The following is a 21,022-nucleotide window of genomic DNA, read 5'->3' on the forward strand; positions in this document are numbered from 1 at the left end:
AATGGTAAAAGACTGAATATTGGCCAGGCTCGGTGGCTCAGCCTGTAATCCCAGCACTTTGGGATGCCAAGGGGAGTGGTTTGCCTGAGCCCACGGGTTCAAGACCTGCCTGGGCAACTTGGCGAGATCTCGTCTCTACACTACATCAAAAATTAGCCAGGCGTGATAGCGCGCGCCTGTAGTTCTGGCTACTTGGAAGGTTGAAGCTGAAGGATCGCCAGAGCCCAGCAGGTCGAGGCTCCCAGCCACTGCACTCCGGTCTGGGTGACAGAGTGAGACTCCAACTCAAAAAAAAAAAAAAAAATACTGAATGCTTTCCCCAAAGAATCAGAATAATTTTCTTAATTAACATTTACTGAAGGTCCTGTTAGTATAAATCAGGCAAGAAAAATAAAAGGTGTAAGATTGAATAGAAAAATATGTACTGCTTCTATTCATAAATGACATGATTTATCTATGCAGAAAACAATAAAGAATTTACAAAAAACCTACAAGGAAGAAAAAGTGAGTTTAACAAAGCTGCAGGATACAAGTTCAATATACAAAAATCAATTCTATTTTTATACACTAGCAACAGTCAAAAATTAAAATACTATTTATTATAACATCAAAAATATGAACTACTGAAATTTGACAAAAATGGCAAGATTTGTATATGAAAAATTATAGAACATTGCAGAGAGACATTAAAGACCTACATAAATGAAGAGATACTTGTATACCATGCTGATGGATTAGAAGACTCAATATTGTTTAGATATCAATTCTCCCCCAAATTGATCCATATATTCACTGAAACTCCAATAAAAAAATCTCAGCAGATTTTTTGTGCGAACTGATAAGCTGATTCTAAGATTTATAAGGAAATGCTAAGGACCTAGAATAGCCAAAACAATTTTTGAAAGAAAACAAAGCTGGAGGACTTACATCATCTGATTTTAAGAACTACTATGGAAAAAAGTTTACCTTTACTCTTTACACCATATTTCAAAATTATCTCAAAATGAATTATAAAACTAAATGTAGAAGCTAAAACCATAGCACTCATTTTTAAAAACATAGACACTATTAAAAAAGTTAAGACAGGCCACGAATTGGAAAAAAATGTTTGTAATACATATCTCTGTCAGATTTGTATCCAAAATATATAGAGAACTTTAACAACTCAATAACACAGCACCCTGCCAAAACAACAACAAAAGGAAACATCTGAGCACATACTTCAAAGGATGTAAGAATGGTTAATATGCTCATGAAAAAAAAATGCTCCACATGAGTAGTCATTAGGGAAATGGTAATTAGAATGAGAAACATACCTACAGGAATGGTAAGGATGTGAAACAGCTGGAACTGTTGAGAACTGGTGAGGATGTGGAACAGCTGGAACTTTCACACTTACTATATGATCCAGCAATACAGGAAAATCGAAAACATACACCCATACAAATATTTATACACAAATGTTCACAGCAGCTTTAGTCCTACAGATAAAATTGAAAACAACCCCAAATTCCACCAACTGGTAAACAAGTAAACAAGCTGTGGTATATCATCAGTGGAACACTACTTACCAATCAAATGGAAATGGATTACTGATGTAAAAATCTCAAAAGTACTAAAGTGAAAGAAACCAGATACAAGACTCCATATTATATGATTTCATTTATAAAAAATTAAAGTGACCAAAAGATTGATCTTCAGAGAACAAGGAAACAACCAACACAGTAAACACAGTAAGAGACATAAAGAAAAAGACAAACAGAATTTGAGATTACCACCAACCATAAAGTATTTTTGTCAGATGATAAAGCCCAAATCTAATTAAGACTGCAGGTCTGACTCAAATTTCCAATTAGCAAAATCCAGATTGTGGGAAACTCCACAGATAAAGACCCAATTTCTTTTACAGATAAATTTTAGGGGAAAAAAGAGAGGGAGGAGGAGGAACTTACAGTTTAAAAAAGACTTGAGATGCTTATCAACCAATTGCAATATATGGGGACGTTATTGGGACCCTGTTCAGACCAACCAAACTGTATAAAAACATTAAATAGGTCGGGCTCAGTGGCTCATCCCGTAATCCCAGCACTTCGGGAGGCTGAGGCGAGTGAACTGCCTGAGTCCGCAGGTTCAAGACCCACCCGGGGAACTTGACAAGACCTCGTCTCTACAATAAGTCAAAAATTAGCTGGGAGTGGTAGCACATGCCTGTAGTTCCAGCTACTTGGAAGGCTGAGGCAGAAGGATCGCCAGAGCCCAGCAGGTTGAAGCTGCGGTGGCCGGGAGCATGCTACTGCATTCCAGTCTGGGTGACAGAGTGAGACGCCAACTCAAAATAAATAAATAAATAAAAAATAAAAACATTAAACAACTGTCAAAATCTGAACACTTATTGGATATTTGAGAATATTAAAGCGTTTGATGATAGTTTAAAAGATTAGACAGAGGCTAGGCTCGGTGGCTCAGCCTGTAATCCCAGCACTTTGGGAGGCCGAGGCAAGTGGATTGCCTGAGTCCGTGGGTTCGAGACCCACCCGGGCAACTTGGCGAGACCTGGTCTTTACATGGGCAGGCGAGACCTCATCTCTATAATAAAATAAAAAAATTAGCCGGGCGTGGTAGCACATGCCTGTAATTCTGGCTACTCGGAAAGCTGAGGCAGAAGGATCGCCGGAGCCCAGCAGGCGAGGCTGTGGTGGCCGGGAGCAGCCACTGCACTCCAGTCTGGGCGACCGAGTGAGACTCCGACTCAAAAAGAACTGGCAGTAAGCACAAATTCAAGACAAAACAAAGATAGGGATATAGGTGAAAGAATGACATGTAAAATGATACAACTCACAAAAATAGGAAACAAAGGGGCAAGTAGGCAAAAAGCAGACTAAGTTCTCAGCCTCAACTTCATAACTGAGGGTCAAGATGACAAATCAAGTAGTAAAAGTTTAAGCATGCTTAAGAGTATAAAAGTAAATCCAAAGAAAGAACACAACTGAAATTAGGCAATAAAGAAAGCAGGGATTAAAAGTTGTTTTATAAAGGAATAAGTATAATTATCAGAACACAAATATAACTTTTCTAAGTATCATAATGAATTAAAAAAAAGACAAAGACAAATAGAGATGGATGCAGACTATGCTGATTTCTTTTATTACAACAGACTCCCCCAATAGCCTTGGCCTATTTCTTTCCCCAGCAGCTTTGGCCTTTAACAGGGCCTGCTCCCCCAAAGTGGCTGGAAAAATAACTAGTTTTGACAGAAGAAAACACAGACTTTCTAGGTATTTAAATGATTTCTAACGTGCCAAACTCTCAAATCCAGGGTAAAAAGATGTTTCCAAATGATGAGAAATAAATGAGACAGTCATTAATGCAAATTGCCACTGAAAGTTTTATTAAATCTGCTTTAAGGGTTAAATTACTACTTTGTTATAAGGCAAGTTTGACTATCTCATATTTACAAGTGAATGAAACTGCTATTAAAGTCTATCAGTCAGTTTCTGGAACCATAACATTTAATAAAAATCACTGATGTCTCAAAAGTATAAGACATTAACATTTTGCTTCATGTTGTCTTCTTTATTAAGGCAGAAAATTAATTGCTAAAAGATTGTCAGCCTAGTTGTGATTATTTGGTTAACATGTATCCTGAATGCCTTCCATATTTCTTTTTCCTTTTTTTTTGAGTCAGGGTCTCACTCTATACCCAGGCTGGAGGGCAGTGGCACAATCATAGCTCACTGCAGTCTAAAACTCCTGGGCTCTGGCAATCTTCCTGCCTCAGCCTCCTGAGTAGCTGGGACTAAGACTTGCACCACCATTCCTACTAATTATTTTATATTACATAGAGACAGGGTCTTTCTATGTTGCCCATACTGGTCTTGAACCCCTAGCTTCAAGCAATCCTGCCTCGGCTTCCCAAAGCACTGGGATTACAAGCATGAGCTACCACGTCCTAACCATCTTCCATATTTCTGACACCTACCAAACTATGCTAATTTTTCCCATTAAAATGTGAACTTCAGTCAGGGACTTTGTTTTGTTTACTACTCTAGCCAAAGTACCTAAAAATGTTTGGCATATAGATGCTAAATAATTATTTGTTGAATGAATAAATGGATTCCAATCAAAAGTTTGTCTTAATTGTTTTTTTAAAAATGTTCTAGTACTAGAATCCAAGAAGACAATAAATAAGTTCCGATTTTTTCACCTCATTTGAATGAGTTTTCCAACAAACTTTTCTTTTGCCTCTAGAATTGAAGTTAACAATGGAAAGGACTTGCAACAGCCAAAGCATCCAGCATCTGCCAACATGTGTTTTCACCCACAGTTAAATAGAACATTCTGTTGTTGGACATAAGGTATGTATACACTGTTGTCTCAACATCAAACTGGGGATTCAGATTTCTTACCTATTCTTGTTAAACTGGATTGCAAAATCTGTCATGTGCTGCAGAGCTTTATTAGTGAAGTTCATTTCCATATAGATGTGCCCTTGGCGGTGAGTAAATGTTCCTGAAATTTCCAACCCTTTAGCCTTTACTGCAGGTAGCCAGACCTGAAACATAGTATAAATAAAGCTCAATAGAATCAGTCAAGATCTATCTTGATGCTATTTATTTTTTTAACAAAAATCAAATTAAGATTTATTTATTTTTATACTGCAAACATCAAGTTAGTGCAAAAGACTTTGGATCAAGTCTTATTTTCTGAATATTGAGATCATTCTCAATCATTTAAGAGCCACAAAAACAATCTATAGGCAACCCTGGCTTCTTCTTTACCTTCTGTTCAACTTGGTAATTTTACTGCTTTTGAGAACTGCTACCAAATATATATACAAGGAAAAAAAAATTCCAATGAGTATAAAGTGTTTTTCTGTTAGTTTTGGGAAAATATTTAGAAGGAAGAAATTGAATCTACTAATGAAAACGGCATGCCTCTAATCTTTGAGGAGATTTTCATAATTACTAACCAAAGCCATTATCAGTAACTTTCTTAAGAACATGGACCAAGACTTATGTATATTTTTAACTCTTGCTATAGTTTCTGGTAAACAGTAAATAGTCAGATGTTGCTTAAATGATCTGAAGTCCTGTTCTAACTAATTCATTACCTACTCCTGGTTCCAGAACCTGTGATACTCCTGGCCTATCCCAGTAAAAAAAAAAAAAAAAATCGGGGGGGGGGGGAAGCCAACCCCTTTGGGTCCCCTTCCACAGTGGGAGCGTTTCTGTCCTCTCAATAAATCCTGCTTTCTAAAACAAAAAATAAAAAAAACACCTTTTTTTTTAAGTCGAGAAATTCATGAGCTGTTCTGACTGTCTAAGACAGAATACCAAAGAGTCTGTGGATGGTGAGTATTCATAATAATACACTCAGCCACACTAAAAGAATGGGGAAAGAGGACATAGATAATCTAAGTGTTCATCAACAGGGAAACGATTTGATAAATTATGTATAGCATATCAATTCAGTAGATAAAGTCACTCAAAACAATGTGGCAGAGAAAAACCAAGGTGCATAACAGCATATCCCAAGACATAGCATTTTCAAAGGATACAAATATATAGGTATATGCTCGATCTTTTCTTTTGCTTTTGAAAGGATATACAGAAAGTTAACAGTGGCTATATATGGGGAAACAGGGGCAGGGGAAACAATTTTCCATCTTATATTTCTATATTATGTATATTAGTTATTTGTATGTATTACTTTTATGATAGTAAACAAGTACATGAGATAACCTTTTAATTATTAATTAAAAGTCTGTGAGGATAATATCCAACATAGTAAACCTTACATAGTAAAGCTATCGAGTTATGCCAAAATAACATGGCTGAGTTTTGAATCATATTTTTGGTTATTCTATGGAATGACTATACACACACAGTTATGGCCCCTGGAATGGACAGTCACTCTACATCCCTATGGTAGGGATCCTTCACATAAGGAGTCAGATGAGTAGGCAAAGAATTCAGGAAGCAATCGGGCGTGGTGGTCCTCAGAAAGACAAGATTGTATGAAGTATGCCCTAGCCTAAACAGCACTTTTTCCCAAGAGCTTAAATGAACTCCATTAACAAGGAATTTCTCCTCTTGAATTTCAATCTGAGTGACATCAAGCAAGGTCGAGACAAGAAGCGTCCCAATGACACAAACTTGAAATAAAACTCTAAAAAAGTACACTAAAATACATGAAAAGAAAATTCGAGCAATGACGCTCTAGAATCCATATGTAATACCAATGGGGAAAGAAGGAGAACAAGAAGGAAAAATGCTATATTTCACTGTATTGCATTTTCCGCCTGCTGGTGCACTGTATACCAGATTTCCACTATACTGACTTCTATGTTGATGAGCTAGACAATATTTCTAAACATGAGAATAAAACTCAAGTCCTTAATATTTCCAATTTGAAGTCTAATTATAAAAATGTTTAACAAGGATGCTAATGGTGCTTCCTACTGATAAGTTTGAAGCCACTTTTCATTTTTCTCTTAAATCACACATAACAAGGACCCAAACCTTGGATTTATTAGCAATGAAAGTAACATAAATGTTACAAGTGAAAAATCTGGACCTTGCCCATTAAGAAAGTATTGCTATGCTAACCCTTTACTTACAGCTTTAGGAGCCACATATCCACCAGGTGCCATGCCTATTCCTGTGGAGAGTTCAAACAGGTCATTCAGACCACTGCTGACCACAGCAGGTGTAGGTGAAGGAGCAAAGGTTGCAGGCACTGACGATGGGATAAAGGACTGTCCCACCTGCAGAGAAAAAAAAAGGAGGGAGGGGAGATCAAGAACAGATTAATAGTCCTTAAAATTTTGCTAAATATTTTAGCAGTACTGATAAGTCAATAAGAAAACACCATAATTACAATATTCTTAGGAGTTGAATTAGTATATTTTTTGTCTTTCTAATCATCACAGTTATTTTTTTCTTCATTGTTAAGATACACACACTCTTTAGAAGTTTTATCAAGAGAGAGTACTCAGCAGGGTACAAGAACATAGTGATCCAAGATTTTGTGTGTTTGTTTCCAATTTTAGCTTCCATGATTCTGTGCAAAAGCCCTACAGGCACACTAAGAAAGGGAAAGTTTGTTTCTATAGAAAGAGGGAGAAGCATCCAACTTAAAAAGCAGCTCCATTTCCACCCGTGTTCAGCAAAGTCTTAGTTCTTCATTTATAGCATAAATATCTAGTAGGAAGCTCTCCTGGGGGAAACAAATATTCATGCCCCCCCAAACTAACTTATTTATGAGGAGAGTCTCACTCTGAGTCCAGCTGATTCTCTCAAGTTCTTTCTAGGAGACACCAGGGAATAAAAGCATTCTCCAGTCAAGATGGGAGGTTCCATTTCCTTTAGCTCTTTAATGTCAGAAAGACAAAGATCTCTATAGGCACCAGAATATTAACCCCTAAAGATGTCCCTACATCACATGTGGTGCATGATCCAAAAGATTCCAAGTATTCCTATACTACTTTCTGTTCCTCATATACTGTTACAGAAGTTTTGGTGTGCTGATAATGTATACATAGAGAAGAGCATCAAATGAGGGGCAGCGCTTCCCATGGTGAAGAAAACAGTTGGCACTTACTGCCGGACTTCCTCCAATGCCCCCGCCAAGGTCACTGCCAAGCTGAAAGAGAGAAAGGAGAGAGAGGAGAGAGAGGAAGAGTTCATTTAGCTAAATACTAGATGCCCATATAGAATCTGTAAATTGTTCTACCAAGTTGCTGGAAATACATGCCATTCAACTTGTCTCCCAAAGCCTAAAGAAATTCTAGATTGCAAAGAAATATGTATTAGGGGAACCAAGTGTGATAATAATGGTGTGTGGGTTTTGAGAAAACATGGAAAGGAGATGGAGCTGGGACATCTCAGGGATGTTTCAGATCCAATCTTTCCGCAGGCACAAATCCAAACAAAATTTAAAGAGACTTTGCATATTCTAAGAAGCTCTATCCCCAAGCAGCAATGTTTTGAATGTCTTATTTTTTTCTTTAAAAGAAAATTTGAGAGGGGGAAAAAAGGAAAAGCAAATAAATAAATACACACACCCTAAAATGTGCTCTGATCTATATAAAACCTGCTGCCCTACTGAAAAGTAGAAACCAAATCACCATTGAGCTGTAATCTCAAGCTTCAAAAATTGAAAGTGGAACAAAAGTGATTTTTAGAGTTTAAAACATAAACTCTAAAAAGCTTATGTTTTATATTTTACTAAAAGATAAAAACAGTTGGGATAGAAAGATACACTACCTGATTAGGAAGTAGGGAAACATCAAATATCTCTCAAGTCAATTCTACTAAGGAGAAATACTGCAATTTATGTGGAGAACATTTAAAACGATGCTGGGCATTAGAGAATTAGACTAACTGAATTAGCTAGCTGACAAGAAAATAATTCTACATGGTCTTAGTCTTGTTTTTTTCCCCTCAGGGCTAGGATAGATATAATTCATCCTAAAGTCAGTCTTCCATGACAAAAACTTTAAAGAAAAACTGAAGCCGAAAACAGCTGGCATTCAAGAAATAGAAAACACACAAAACACAACTAATGGCATTATTTAAAAAACAAAAACTACTTTTTTTGCTATAGTTTCACATTTGCTTCCTCCCTAGTTCATTGTGCATGTAAACCATCTACCTGAATCATCAAATACCTTGTCGCTCCAAAAACATTTTCCTTTATTGTCATTTAGTGGTAGAAACTTGGAGATCATTGTGCTGTGGTTGTGTTAAAAAACAAAATTATATTGCTTCCTTAGGATGTGGGAAAGAGGATTTATCTATCTTCTCAATGAACAGATAATAGTATATAAAATGGCATTCCCAAAATCTAAAAATTAATCTTAAATATTCAATCTTAAATATTAAAAAAAGAAAGGCCTATGACAAAATTCTATTTAAACCATGACAAAAATAACCTCGCAGGTGCTTCATAACTGGCATTAGCAAACATGCTTTGCATGAAACTACAGAGCACTCCAAAGCACAGAGACAACATTTCCAGAATCTTATTCCTGAAGACTACTTAATGGTTGGACATGAGATGAAAATCACATACTTAAATACATTAAAAGGTCATCCTCAAACCAAGAATTTGAATAACTGGAAAAATGTGAAAGCAAACAGAAAAGATATTACACATCTGCTTTCTCCCTGGTTCTATAATAGCACACATCTGCAGCATGACATCTGAAAAGTATGACATCCTTTCATTCAGACAAACACATAACATTTGCTGGATAAAAGGCATTATGAGGGATATAAAGATACTAGGCAATGAGATGACTATACAGTAAATAAGAAAGAGGCTTTGCAAACTGGCAGGAAAAATAGAACATGAATGCAAAACCATACAAAATACACTAAAACAAAAAAGGAAAGTTCTTTCCTTATTCTGGTCGAAAGATAATGAAGAGAAGCTTCAAAGAGGTGGTAGTGTGGGATTATAATGGGGAAAATTATAAAAAGCAAGAATGAGGGAAGGGCATTCCTCAAATAGCAAGAACAAAGGCTGAGAAAGTATGAATAAAAGCATGATCAGGAAGAATGAGTAATTCAGTTAGACTGGAGCACAGGGTAGATTGGTATTAAAAAAATACTCATACAAAATAAGTTTGCAAAGGCAGTCTGATTATAGGAGATCTTTAATTTTTAATTTCCCCTTCTTAAAAACTTAGAAGTTTTTAGCCTAATACCCAAACTTTCTAAGAGTCCAAATAATTACACTTCAATTATGTTCTAATTACTATGACTTCAACCACCTGTGTGCAGTGGTGGGAAGTGGGGAAAGGGGTGCTTTAAAAATAACTGAAGCCTGAGGGTGACCTCAGAGATAGTAATTTAATTGTTTGGAGATACAGCCAGGGCATTAAAATTTTGAAAAGCTCCTCCAGTTGATTCTAAACTATAGCTAAATAAAAAACACTGTATTAGAGAATTAATTATTTGAAGTCAGACAAGAGTCACCTGTTCAGAAATGACTTCGCTGCTTATTTCTGAATAAAAAGGAAGTCAGAATTTGAACACAGAGAAAAGTTCTAAGATGGGAGAGGAAACATTAAATAAAAAAAACATGCAAAGGATTCTATTAAAAAAGTCTCATTTATCCCAAGACTCTGAAGTGGTTTTACGACTTTCTGATGGGCTTGTCCCTTCTCCCCCAAACCACTCTTCCCCCTCTGGCCAGACTTACAATCCATGCTTGAAAGAGATAGAATTCTTTATAGACTTGACTGGCACTCAATGGCAAGAATGAAGAAAACACTGGAAAGGAAACAGCAGTTTTATCAAATATGCTAAATTGAATAAAAGACATTGAAAAAAGGTACTCAATAGTGATGTTTAGACCGAAGGAAATAAAATCCATTTATAGCCCTCATTTTCTTGGATTTCATTCTTTTTATCTTCTAATATTATGTATCATCTTAGCTGGAAAATATCTAAAAGTACTCTCCACTAATGCTGCTTGTAAATTTTATTCAAAACCAAGGAATAAACTGAAAAGCAATCCTGATACTGCTTTTATGTTCAGTATATCAGATACTCAACTAGAATCAAGAACTCTGATCTGACAAAGACAGGACCCAAGGGGTATCAGAGACATATAGCCAGTGATATAAAGGTTCACCTAATTGTAAAGGGAAAGGACAATTTCAATACTGTTTATGTGTTCCAACTAGCATGATTATAGCTTATTCTGATTTTATTCAGCATCTTTCTTCTTGACTGAAAAAGATTCTAAGGGAGGTAACCTCCTTTCTGAAAATATGGCACGGTGATAGCACATGATAAGATGATGATGGGTGCAAGTGACTAACAGAGAGGTGTCAGTAAGAATGGAGGCCAGTTACTCAGTGAGTGGCCTCTTATCTACAAGTGACAAGCAGGATGAAGCACACATAAATCAAGAAAAAAAAGAAAGCTAGAAAGCTGAAGAAATATCCAGGAAAAGTTGTTGTATGTCAGCCTGAACTAGACAGGTTCATCTGTTTGGAAATACTCCAAGCCCACACTTATCAGGTAGGCTAAATAATCAATCAAACTAAGGCTTGTAAAATTAAGAATGATGTCTGTTATCCAGTGAACTGGTGGGAGCCAGGAGTAAAAAGAAATAGGTGCACAAGGCATGGCTTTAATCTAACCTTAGGTGTCCAGAGACTCTGATTTAAGCATTTCCATTGTTCTCAGGATTGCCTTACTGAGGCTGCCATTTTCTCCATGAAGAAAATGTCAACTATATATAGGCCAACTAAATCAGGACACAGGAAGAAGGAAGAAAGATGCCAATTTCAGGAAAAAGATATTTCAAATCCTGAAAACTGAACAGAATTTTCCTAAAGGTCTGTAGCTGATATCTAAGTCCAAATTTTCGGCTAGTGGTATAGCTCCCCCAATCTCCAGTCACAGTAGTCTCCAATCATAGTAACTGTAGTCATTAAATGGCACCGAAAATAATACACTTTGGCTACTGCCAAAAAAACGGTCAATTTACTATATTTGAAGTAATGCGGAATGGAACTCAGTTCGTGTTAAAAAACATAATAATGTGTTGTTGCACTATTAATTCAATAATTGGACAGAAAGCAGTGATTTGTTTGGTGACTTTTTATAATTTATGGGCTAAGGGGATTCCAGCAGGTGTACATGAGCTCTGCAGCAAAGACAGGTAGAGTCAAAAGTTTCAGAGCTGAGTCTGCATACAGGTTCAGCTACAGATTTCAAAAGGAAATACCCTTATCCAAAGACAATATGCTATAATAGCAGAAATAGAGAGAGAGAGAACTTAAGACTGAAGTTCCATAAGGGAATGAGTCTGCCTGACTCCAAAATAAAAGTTAAAAAAAATTTTTTAAGTCAGGTTCTCACTCTGTTGCCCAGGCTGGAATGCAGTGGCACGACCATAGCTCACCTCCTGAGCTCAGGTGATCCTTCTGTCTCAGCCTCCAGAGTAGCTGGAATTACAGGTGTGTGCCACCACACCAAGCTATTTTAAAAATTTTTTAAGAGGCAAGGTCTCCCTGTGTTACACAGGCCAGTCTCAAACTCCAGGGCTCAGCAATCCTTAGCCTCTAAAAATGCTAGGATTATAGGTGTGACCCACTATGCCTGGCCAGGTTACTGGCAATATTTCTTGGGAGACAATTTTTAAATGGATCTCTTTGAGTTAATACTGTATCTTTACATTTATTTATACTCAACTGGTAATAGTGCTGTGTATAACCTATAAGTATAAACGTTTTAAGTTTACCTTTGCATGATAGATTTGTATCTGTTTCATGGTAGTAAATGGCAGAATAAAGTAGGATAGATATACTTATATTTGATGTGTTCATGACATATTAACTTGTTAAAACATATTTCTAAACTATAGGGAAAAAAGAATCACTTCATGGGAGAAAATTATCACCAGAAAAACAGGATGCTGGCAAAATAGTTTAGTAATTGGCATAGAGCACAGTATCTATATCAATACCGCCAGTAGATATGAATAGGTCCAACTGGGGGAAAAAATGAACATCCTATGCCCCTGGCCAAAACTGTGTCATGGAAGTGATTTTGATAGCAAATTTTCAGCAGAAAAAGGACTAGTGCTTTCTCACAGCTCACTGTTGAATAAATAGGAAGAGCTCTACTTAAGACAAGATGAATAGTCTTTGTTCCTTTTGCTGCAAGAAAGGTGCATGAACTTGTCTAGTCCCTTTGCACAAATGAATACACTTCTACAGTCTTTCTCCAACATTCATGTGACACACTAGCCCAAACTCATACACACAGGGCACCTGAAAGGTAGAGCATGGAGAGGTCCAGTGCAAGCCCTTGTTATCTTAAAAACAGTCACACAACTTTACATACAAAGCCATTACAAACCAGTGTTTATTCTGGGTTTACATTATTTACTACCAAGTAAGATTGACATGGCAAGACAATGAGCCGTGTTTATTCTGTAGCTTCAAATCCAACCTGCACTCTGCTGTGTACTCCAAAAATTGTGTACCCCAGTTTGAGATGGATCAAAGTTAGATGAAACTAGACTCTATTCTAGAAGGTGACAATAACAAACAAACTGTAGGAATCACAGGAAAGCAGAAAGTGCATAAATTTTGAAGTTTTGTATTTGTACTGGGCTCAAATCCTGACCCTGCAACATATTCACCAAGTGACTTTCAGTTTTCTGTCAAATGGATCCCAATACCAATTACTTGGTTGGGTTGTTCTGAGGATAAGAAATTATTAAAATTCTAGCACAGGGACTTTGACTAAAAAATTAATAATTATTCCTAAAACTGCCTGAGGCCAACTTGACTAAACCTATGGATTGGTTTTTAAAAAAAAAAGTTGTTACAGATGTCGCACTGAAAAATTTTCTGGGCAAAATTGGGCAACAACTTGCAAAGATCTCTCCATATAACACAAACTCTAAAAGCTAAGCCCTTAAGTTATATTATAAAGCTCCTCCAAAGGAAGAAAATGAAGATGCAAAATAGCATGTATGATGGATTTCCTGTGAGCTAAAAAAAACCCTCAAAACCATTAATAAATAGCTCATGACTTAAAGTATCCGAAAGGTGAAAATCTGTAAGAAAAAGAGTGAGAGGTTTTGGAAAACATGCACAGGGAGTTAGAAAAAGGCAGTTTCTCCTATATTTCACATCACTCTAGTTTGGTACAAAGCATTTCTGTCCACAATAAAATCCTTCATCACCATAGAAAAAAGGCACTCTGGATAATGCTTCCTTCCATTTGTTGTACACAATAGCACTACTTTTCTAAAAGAATAATGCACAGCACCTTGGATGAACAAAGTCTGTAATTTAGCCAAGGCCTCCCCTGACAGACTAGAAGTAAGAGTAACAAATAATTGAGATTCAATTATTACTTCAGCAGCCCTCACAGATGTCACTCATGAGCACATAGACATATGCAAGAGTTATGCCCATGGGCATCAGGTCACCTCCTACACTACACCAAACCAGAAGGACGTGCACTATGAGAAAAATCACACTACGCAGAACAAGCAGTTTCTTAGATGAAGTACCAGAGGCATAAAAAACCCCTCTACATACACGGCTTCTAAAATATACCAAAAAAGCCCAAATAACTACTTTGCAAGCCTATATCTAAATATTATACTGTCATAATCTATATGTAGAATGGATCAATCACATAAGCTATACTGCTTGAATTCACTCTATATCAAAGCGACAGTTACATTTGTACTAACAGATGGAAGAAACTATCTGTAGAGTACAAGCAAAAGAGAATATGCTGTTTGGAATTCTACTTTTTACTTACTATGAGATTTAAAAGACAAATAAAGTTACTATAAACCAAAAAAAAAGAAAAAAGAAAATATGTTGAAAAACAAGCAAAAAATAAGGATGTGGATGTTTCAGCAAGGAAACTAAAAAGAATAGGTGGGAAATCCATTTTGATTCAAATCCTGTGATGAAGATACATTCCATTTTAAAATCTCTGCCTAAATTAGTGATTTCCAAAGGCAACTGCTCTTTTAAAAAAACAAAAAACATACACGAATCAATCATCTAGGAGGCATGGTGTGAATGTTTTCTTTATATCACAGCATACTCCTACCTCATTCCTCTTTGGTTTAAAAATCACAGGTGAAATGGGTCACTATTCTTAACAGAAGACTGGAGCCTTCATGTATGTTGTGGCAAGTAATAATAATAAACTAGTAAGCATTTCCTGAGTATAACAGTTCTAGAAAAAGGTTGTAACTCACTAAATCTCAAAATTTCATGAGTATGACATAAAAGAAAATGAAATAGATCAAGTTTTTTTTTTCTTCTCTGAGTTGAGGTCTCACTCTGTCACCTAGGCTGGAGTACAAGTGGCACAATCATAGCTCACCACAGCCTCAGCCTGGGCTCTGGTGATCCTTCTGCCTCAGCTTCCCGAGTAGCTGGGACTATAGGAACATGCTACCGTGCTTGGCTAATTTCTTTGATTGTCTGTAGAGATGAGGTCTTGCTATGTTTGCCCAGGCTGGTATCAAATTCCTGGGCTCAAGCGATCCTCCCATGTCAGTCTCCCAAAGTGCTAAGATTACAGGCGAGAGTCAACACACCACACAGAACAAGATCTAATAAGAGGATCTCCAGGCTAGGATAAAAATAAAAGTATCTTCTCATGAATATCAAGTTTTAAGACAGAAAAACAGAAAATGGCCAGTCAAACCAGAATATAAAATTTCCTCAATTTCTGGTCTCTGATAGTGGAAAGTGTATAAAGGACCTTGGGACTGAGTTGACTATATCCAAATTGATCAAATTCAACTTCAAGCCAACTTTTGATGGGTGAATCATCTAACAAAAAAATCACAATGGAAAAAATACTCTGAAGGGAAAGAACGAAGTTAAAATCACAGATGCCTGTTTTTGTAGGAGGTACCAAAGAGGCTCTCTAGAACATAATTCTTTTGTGGAAGTCACCGACTTGGCTTAGAGGTCAGTTTTTAACATCTCTACCTAACTCCATGTGGAATTTCAATGTTCTCAAACCTGGCTGCAAAATTAAAATTGCCTGGGAAACTTTTTAAAAATTAGCATGACCAGGCACGGTGGCTCAAGTCTGTAGTCCCAGCACTTTGGGAGGCAGAGGCAAGAGGATTGTCTAAGCCCGCAGGTTCGAGACCAGCCTGGGCAACATGGTGAGATCTCGCCTCTACAATAAATCAAAAAATTAGCTGGGCGTAGTAGTGCGTGCCTGTATTTTCGGCTTCTTGGAAGGCTGAGGTGGAAGGATCACCAGAGCCCAGTAGGTTGACACTGGGGTGGCTGTGAACGTACCACTGTACTCCAGCCTGGGCAATGGAGTGAGATTCCAACTAAAAAATAAAATAAAATAAAATAATAAAAATAGACATGTCTAGGTCCTGCTTCCCAGAAATTTTGTTTAATTGCTGTTGGATCTGAGTGTTGATATTATTACTTTTTTCTTTGTAGTTTCAATGTCTAGAAGGATAGTAACTTTTAACTGGTACAAATATGAGACTATTTCTGCAACTAGAGTTCAGAACCATAAAAAGTTAGCAGGTGCCAGACAATACTCCATTAGTAGCACAACACTGACGTCTATGGGCAAGGTTCTATTGGAAGATAAAAGCAGCTCCAACAGTCTAGAGGTTTTCCTGAAATAATCCCTGGCCTAAACACTGCTTCCCACAACCACACAATTCTAACCTCAGCCTCATTTTAAATGGAAGGTGGGTCAAATTCTACCACTGCTAGAGGGCAAAAGAAAGAGCTTTAACAAAACAATTTCAATTAATTTGAGGTAGGGAAGGAGTCCTTCTTCCAGGAGTATGTTTACTACTGAAGTTAAGAGAAAAAGTATGTAGGCAGTTATAGGTCAAATACCAAACTGAAGATGTTCCCAAGTGGTTACTGACATTCTTCTGTCTTTACTATGCAAAATGTGGTTCATGTACTGGCAGCTTCAGCATAACTTGGGAGCTTGTGAGAAAACGCAGATTCCTAGAACCCACCCTAGACCAAATAAATCATAATCTCTCTGATACAAGATTTCCAGATGATTTACAAATATATTTATAAATATGATTTGTGAATTTGAGAAACACTGCTGTAAGGCAAGGATGCATTCAAGAAATGGCACTAACTATACAGATTAAGTGAAAACTTGGAGAATTACTTTTTAAATTAGATAATATGCACAAGAACAATAAAAACATTTTAAAAGTGGCATAATCCATTGCTGACTTAGAACTCATCTTCCACAAAGACAGATTTAGACCTTCCTTGTCATATTCTTGTAAAAGAAATCTTGGTTCTTTGAGTAAATATATATTTAACCACATACAGATCCAAAGCAAAAACAAGGTCTTTTATTCCTTTTCATTTTGATATAAATACATCCCAGAATACTGAAAAAAAACTGCACTGTAAACACATTCTGAGGCTATAGCACCAACGATGCCATTTTAAATTCCAAAGTCAGGAAAAGATAAAATTTAGAGTTACACAGGAACATAACTTGGACTATTTAGCAAAGACTGTATAATATTTAGAAATTCAGTTGCAAAAACAACTTACGTCCCCACTCCAGAAATAATATCCCTATAAAAAAGAAAGAAAAAGGCCTGTGTGCAACTTTGACTACTATAATCCAAGCAAGTTCTAACAACTTTTCTATCTGACACAATATTTGCAGGAATTCTAACAGATGACTGGATAGCTATGTAAACAGTACAAAACTCATTGGTTTTGAGGTCGCAAGAGCTAATACAAAGTCAGATGGAAGTAGTATGTTTCCTTCTATGCAAAAGTGGGTCAAGAACACAAGAGGGAAGCCAGCGTGAGAGATGGCTCATGCCTGTAATCCTAGCACTTTGAAGGCTGAGCCTGGGCAACATGGCGAGACCTAGTCTCCTCAATCAATCAGTCAATAAAGTAGCTGGGCATGGTGGTTCCAGTTACTTGGAAGGCTGAAGCGGAAGGATCGCCTGAGCCCAGCAGGTCGAGGCTGCAGTGGCCGTGAGTGTGCCATTGCACTCCAGCCTGAGTGGCAGAGTGAGACTCTGACTCAGGAAAAAAGAAAAGAAAAGAACACAAGAAGGCAGAATCTTAGGCCTGACAAACATAAAAATGCAGGGCCTTTTTCTCCCCTCCATCTTTCAAATTTAGTTTCTTTGTCACTCTTTGGTTCAATGAGTCCACTATGTAGTTAGCCACCAGGGAATGTAGTAAGTAGGGTTAAGGCATAAACTTAAGGAGGAAGCAACATTTAACTTGTGTTTGACATCAACAGAAGAGAAAGAGCTATTTTAATTTTATAAGGGATTCTTGGGAGCCTCCATGAATATTTAAATATTTGTCAGTCTCTTGAGTCTATAAGGAAGCTAGATAGCAACACAGAAAGATCATATGAGGAAGCTGTTCTTTTTATATAATCAGTAAATTCCAGGCATTAAATATATGAATATGAAAAAGTATTTGCTTAAATTCCCAAGAAAGATAACAGGAATGCTCATTTGTATCAATATAAGCTGCAGTATTTGAAAACTAGTCCACAGTTTGGTCAGAGTATAGATTCTAGAAGTAGTGACTTTCCATTAGTAAAATGCACAACCCACAGAGGTATGACTGTAACTCTATTTTCTTAGACTCTGTCAGCCAAAAAGTAAATGTCTTCTAATGGCTGGCATAAGCCCCAGACACAATACTGCTCATAAAGTAGAAGAGAAGATGCCAGTATATGTAGCAGAGAGTGAGGTTGTTTTGATCATATCATCTCTGAGAACATACATTTTTCATATCTCTAATATCTCCCTTCCGATGATGTTGGGAAATAAATCATTGTTAAGCATCTTTGTAGTCATCAAGTTGACAAGTCTCATTTGCAAGTGTCTAGCTCAATGATCCTCTCTATTTCTACCACAGCTAAGTCCCTAGTTTTCAGGGAGCCATGTGATGAGCACCATTATTTTTCAGGCCTTCTCTCCATAGATTGATGGTCATCCTTAACATTTATTATTTATGTCGCACAGCAACAAAAAATAATTTTGGTTCCCATTGGTGGTACATATTCACAGATATTCTGGACTTTGGAGTCTTGTAGTATTAGAATCCTGGAAGCTAATTAAATTGGAAGTACAATGGCGGAAGCAGGTGAGGAAGAAGGGGAAAAAAGAACCAATCAAGCAGTCCTTTCCAACTTTAATAAAGGCACATATTATACAAAAATGGTTCAAATGGCAGCCTCAAAACCTTTCAGAATTAGACAAGGAATAAGTCTATAAAACATAAAAAGACAAAGGGTCGAAAGCCTCAAAATAGGATGATCTGTACCAGTTCACTTTAAAGCTGTTCAGATCAAAAGGAGACTTTATAGGGGCTATCCACCAGAGTTATGAAGCAGGAACCATAATAAACTCTGGAAAGGACACTAAACATTAAGATTGCTAAATAAGTTGGTTAAATGTCAAAAGTTCTATTTAGAGGCAGGACAATAAAATAATCCCATACACTTGCAGACATATCTCATTACCGATTATGAACAGTATTATAATTAACTTTCTAAAGACAAATAATCCTGTCCTTTATCAAAGGACATTACTGTTCATCAAGGAAAGATCTAGTTCTAAAAAACTGAAAAATTTAAAACTCTCTAGCATATCAAGAACTAAAAATAACCAAAAGAACAGAAGAAAGATACTTACCAGACTATCTAGTCCTCCTCCCAAGAGATCCACTGCTCCCATCTGCATGGAGGATACCTGTGGCACATTGACTGGAGGACCGAGGTCAAGGTTTAAAAGATCTCCTAGAAGATCACCTTGAGAGGGGATAACCTGAGGCTGTTCCAGGTTGGTTGCAGTGGTGGTACCAACAGGGCTGTCACCTGCATCAGTGCTATGGTCATACACACATAAAGAAAGGAGAAAAGTCAGTTTCACCTAGGACATAACAAGTGAATGTTCAATATATAACTATAAAACATAGCTGGTGGTCAGGCACAGTGGTTCACACCTATAATCCCAGCACTTTGGGAAGCTGAAGTGAGAGCATTGCCTGAGCTCACAGGTTCAAGAACAGCCTGGGCAACTTGGCAAGACCTCATTTCTATAATAAATCAAAACATTAGCTGGGCATGGCGGTGTGTGTCTGCAGTTCCAGCTACTTAGAAGGCTGAAGTGGAAGGATCACCTGAGCCCAGCAGGTCGTGGCTACGGTGGCCATGGGCATGCCACTGCACTCCAGCCTGGGTGACAGAGTGAGATTACAACTCAAACAAAAACAAAAACAAAAACAAAAACAAAACCCTCATTTTATAACCATTTTTCACGCTCATGAAGAGATGATAGCAAGTCTTGTTTTCATCAAAATACAGTTGCTAAAGTGAAAATAAATTATATAACTGCACCAGTCGATTTTATTTATTAGTTTTAATTCTTATACAGCTAGGGTACAAGTGTATTACATGGATATACTTCATGGTGAAGTTAAATTTTTAGTGTACCCATTATCTGCATAATATACATTGCACCCAATAGGTAATATTTCATTCATTACCCTCTCCTCCACTATTTGGAGTCGCCAATGCCTATTATTCTACCCAATCAGTCAATTTTAATTGAACATCAATGACAAAACACTGTAAGGAGAAGTCTATGGTTCTCTGTAGAAAGTGTAAGGAAAAATATAGAGTTCCTGTCCTCAAATAGCTTACATGCTAAAAAAAAATCAGTATTCACAAAATCACTGAAATGCAAGTTTACTATGTAACAGCAGAAACAAGTATTGTGTGAGTGTCTGCACACTGACAGGATATAGGAGAGAAGCAAAAAAACTTCTCAGAATGGTCTTATGAGGAACTACAAAGGAGATCTCTGAAGAGGAAGGGATGGTTTTTGAAAGGCACAAAAATAAACAATTTGACTTTAGGAGTGGCAAAAAATTATAGTACCAGAAGCAGAAATTGAGAATCATAAAATTTTGGAGAGGATGAAAAAAATACAGCTTTGAAAACTAGTCTGGAGTTAATTTTTGATATGATAGGAAAAGTCAAATTACTTTTCTTTTTTTTAAATACTAGGACACACGTTCACACTTTTATTTCTTGAACAAAGAACAAAAACTAAAAATGACATTAGAGGAGCATTATTCTAGCAGCTGTGTATATAATGGACTGAAATTGGGAGAATGAACGTGAAGATCAGCTAAAAGGAATCTAAACTGCTTCTGCCACCCACTACACATGAAATAATAAAAGCCCAACAAGCTGTAAAAATAAAACGAAAGTGATGAGTTTCAAGAGATAGTAAAAGGACTAGGTAAGGGAAATAGTGATTTTTTCAATCAACGGTGCTGGATAGCTATGTGGGGAAAAAGAAATGAACTCTGACACCTACAGTTCACAACATAAACTAAAACTGAGATAAATCAGACATAAACGTGAAGCGTAAAACATAGTTGAAGCTGGGCATGGTGGCTCACACCTATAATCCCAGCACTTTGGGAGGCCAA

General features: G+C 36.9%; 1 protein-coding gene across 1 annotated transcript in view; it reads right to left on the bottom strand.

The window, feature by feature from the left end:
• AP2B1 (adaptor related protein complex 2 beta 1 subunit) overlaps positions 1-21,022 on the bottom strand; it is a 148,116-nt gene that overhangs the window by 51,074 nt on the left and 76,020 nt on the right. The window contains exons 15-18 of the mRNA XM_021707121.1: positions 19,216-19,408; positions 7,603-7,644; positions 6,620-6,766; positions 4,407-4,552 (exon numbers count right to left, since the gene is read on the bottom strand). Coding sequence (XP_021562796.1) covers positions 4,407-4,552; positions 6,620-6,766; positions 7,603-7,644; positions 19,216-19,408 — 528 coding nt within the window. The remainder of the gene's footprint in view (positions 1-4,406; positions 4,553-6,619; positions 6,767-7,602; positions 7,645-19,215; positions 19,409-21,022) is intronic.

This window comes from Carlito syrichta, unplaced genomic scaffold (assembly GCF_000164805.1).
Source record: "Carlito syrichta isolate Samal-C Ts95f unplaced genomic scaffold, Tarsius_syrichta-2.0.1 Scaffold316387, whole genome shotgun sequence".
Classification (NCBI taxonomy): Eukaryota; Metazoa; Chordata; class Mammalia; order Primates; family Tarsiidae; genus Carlito; species Carlito syrichta.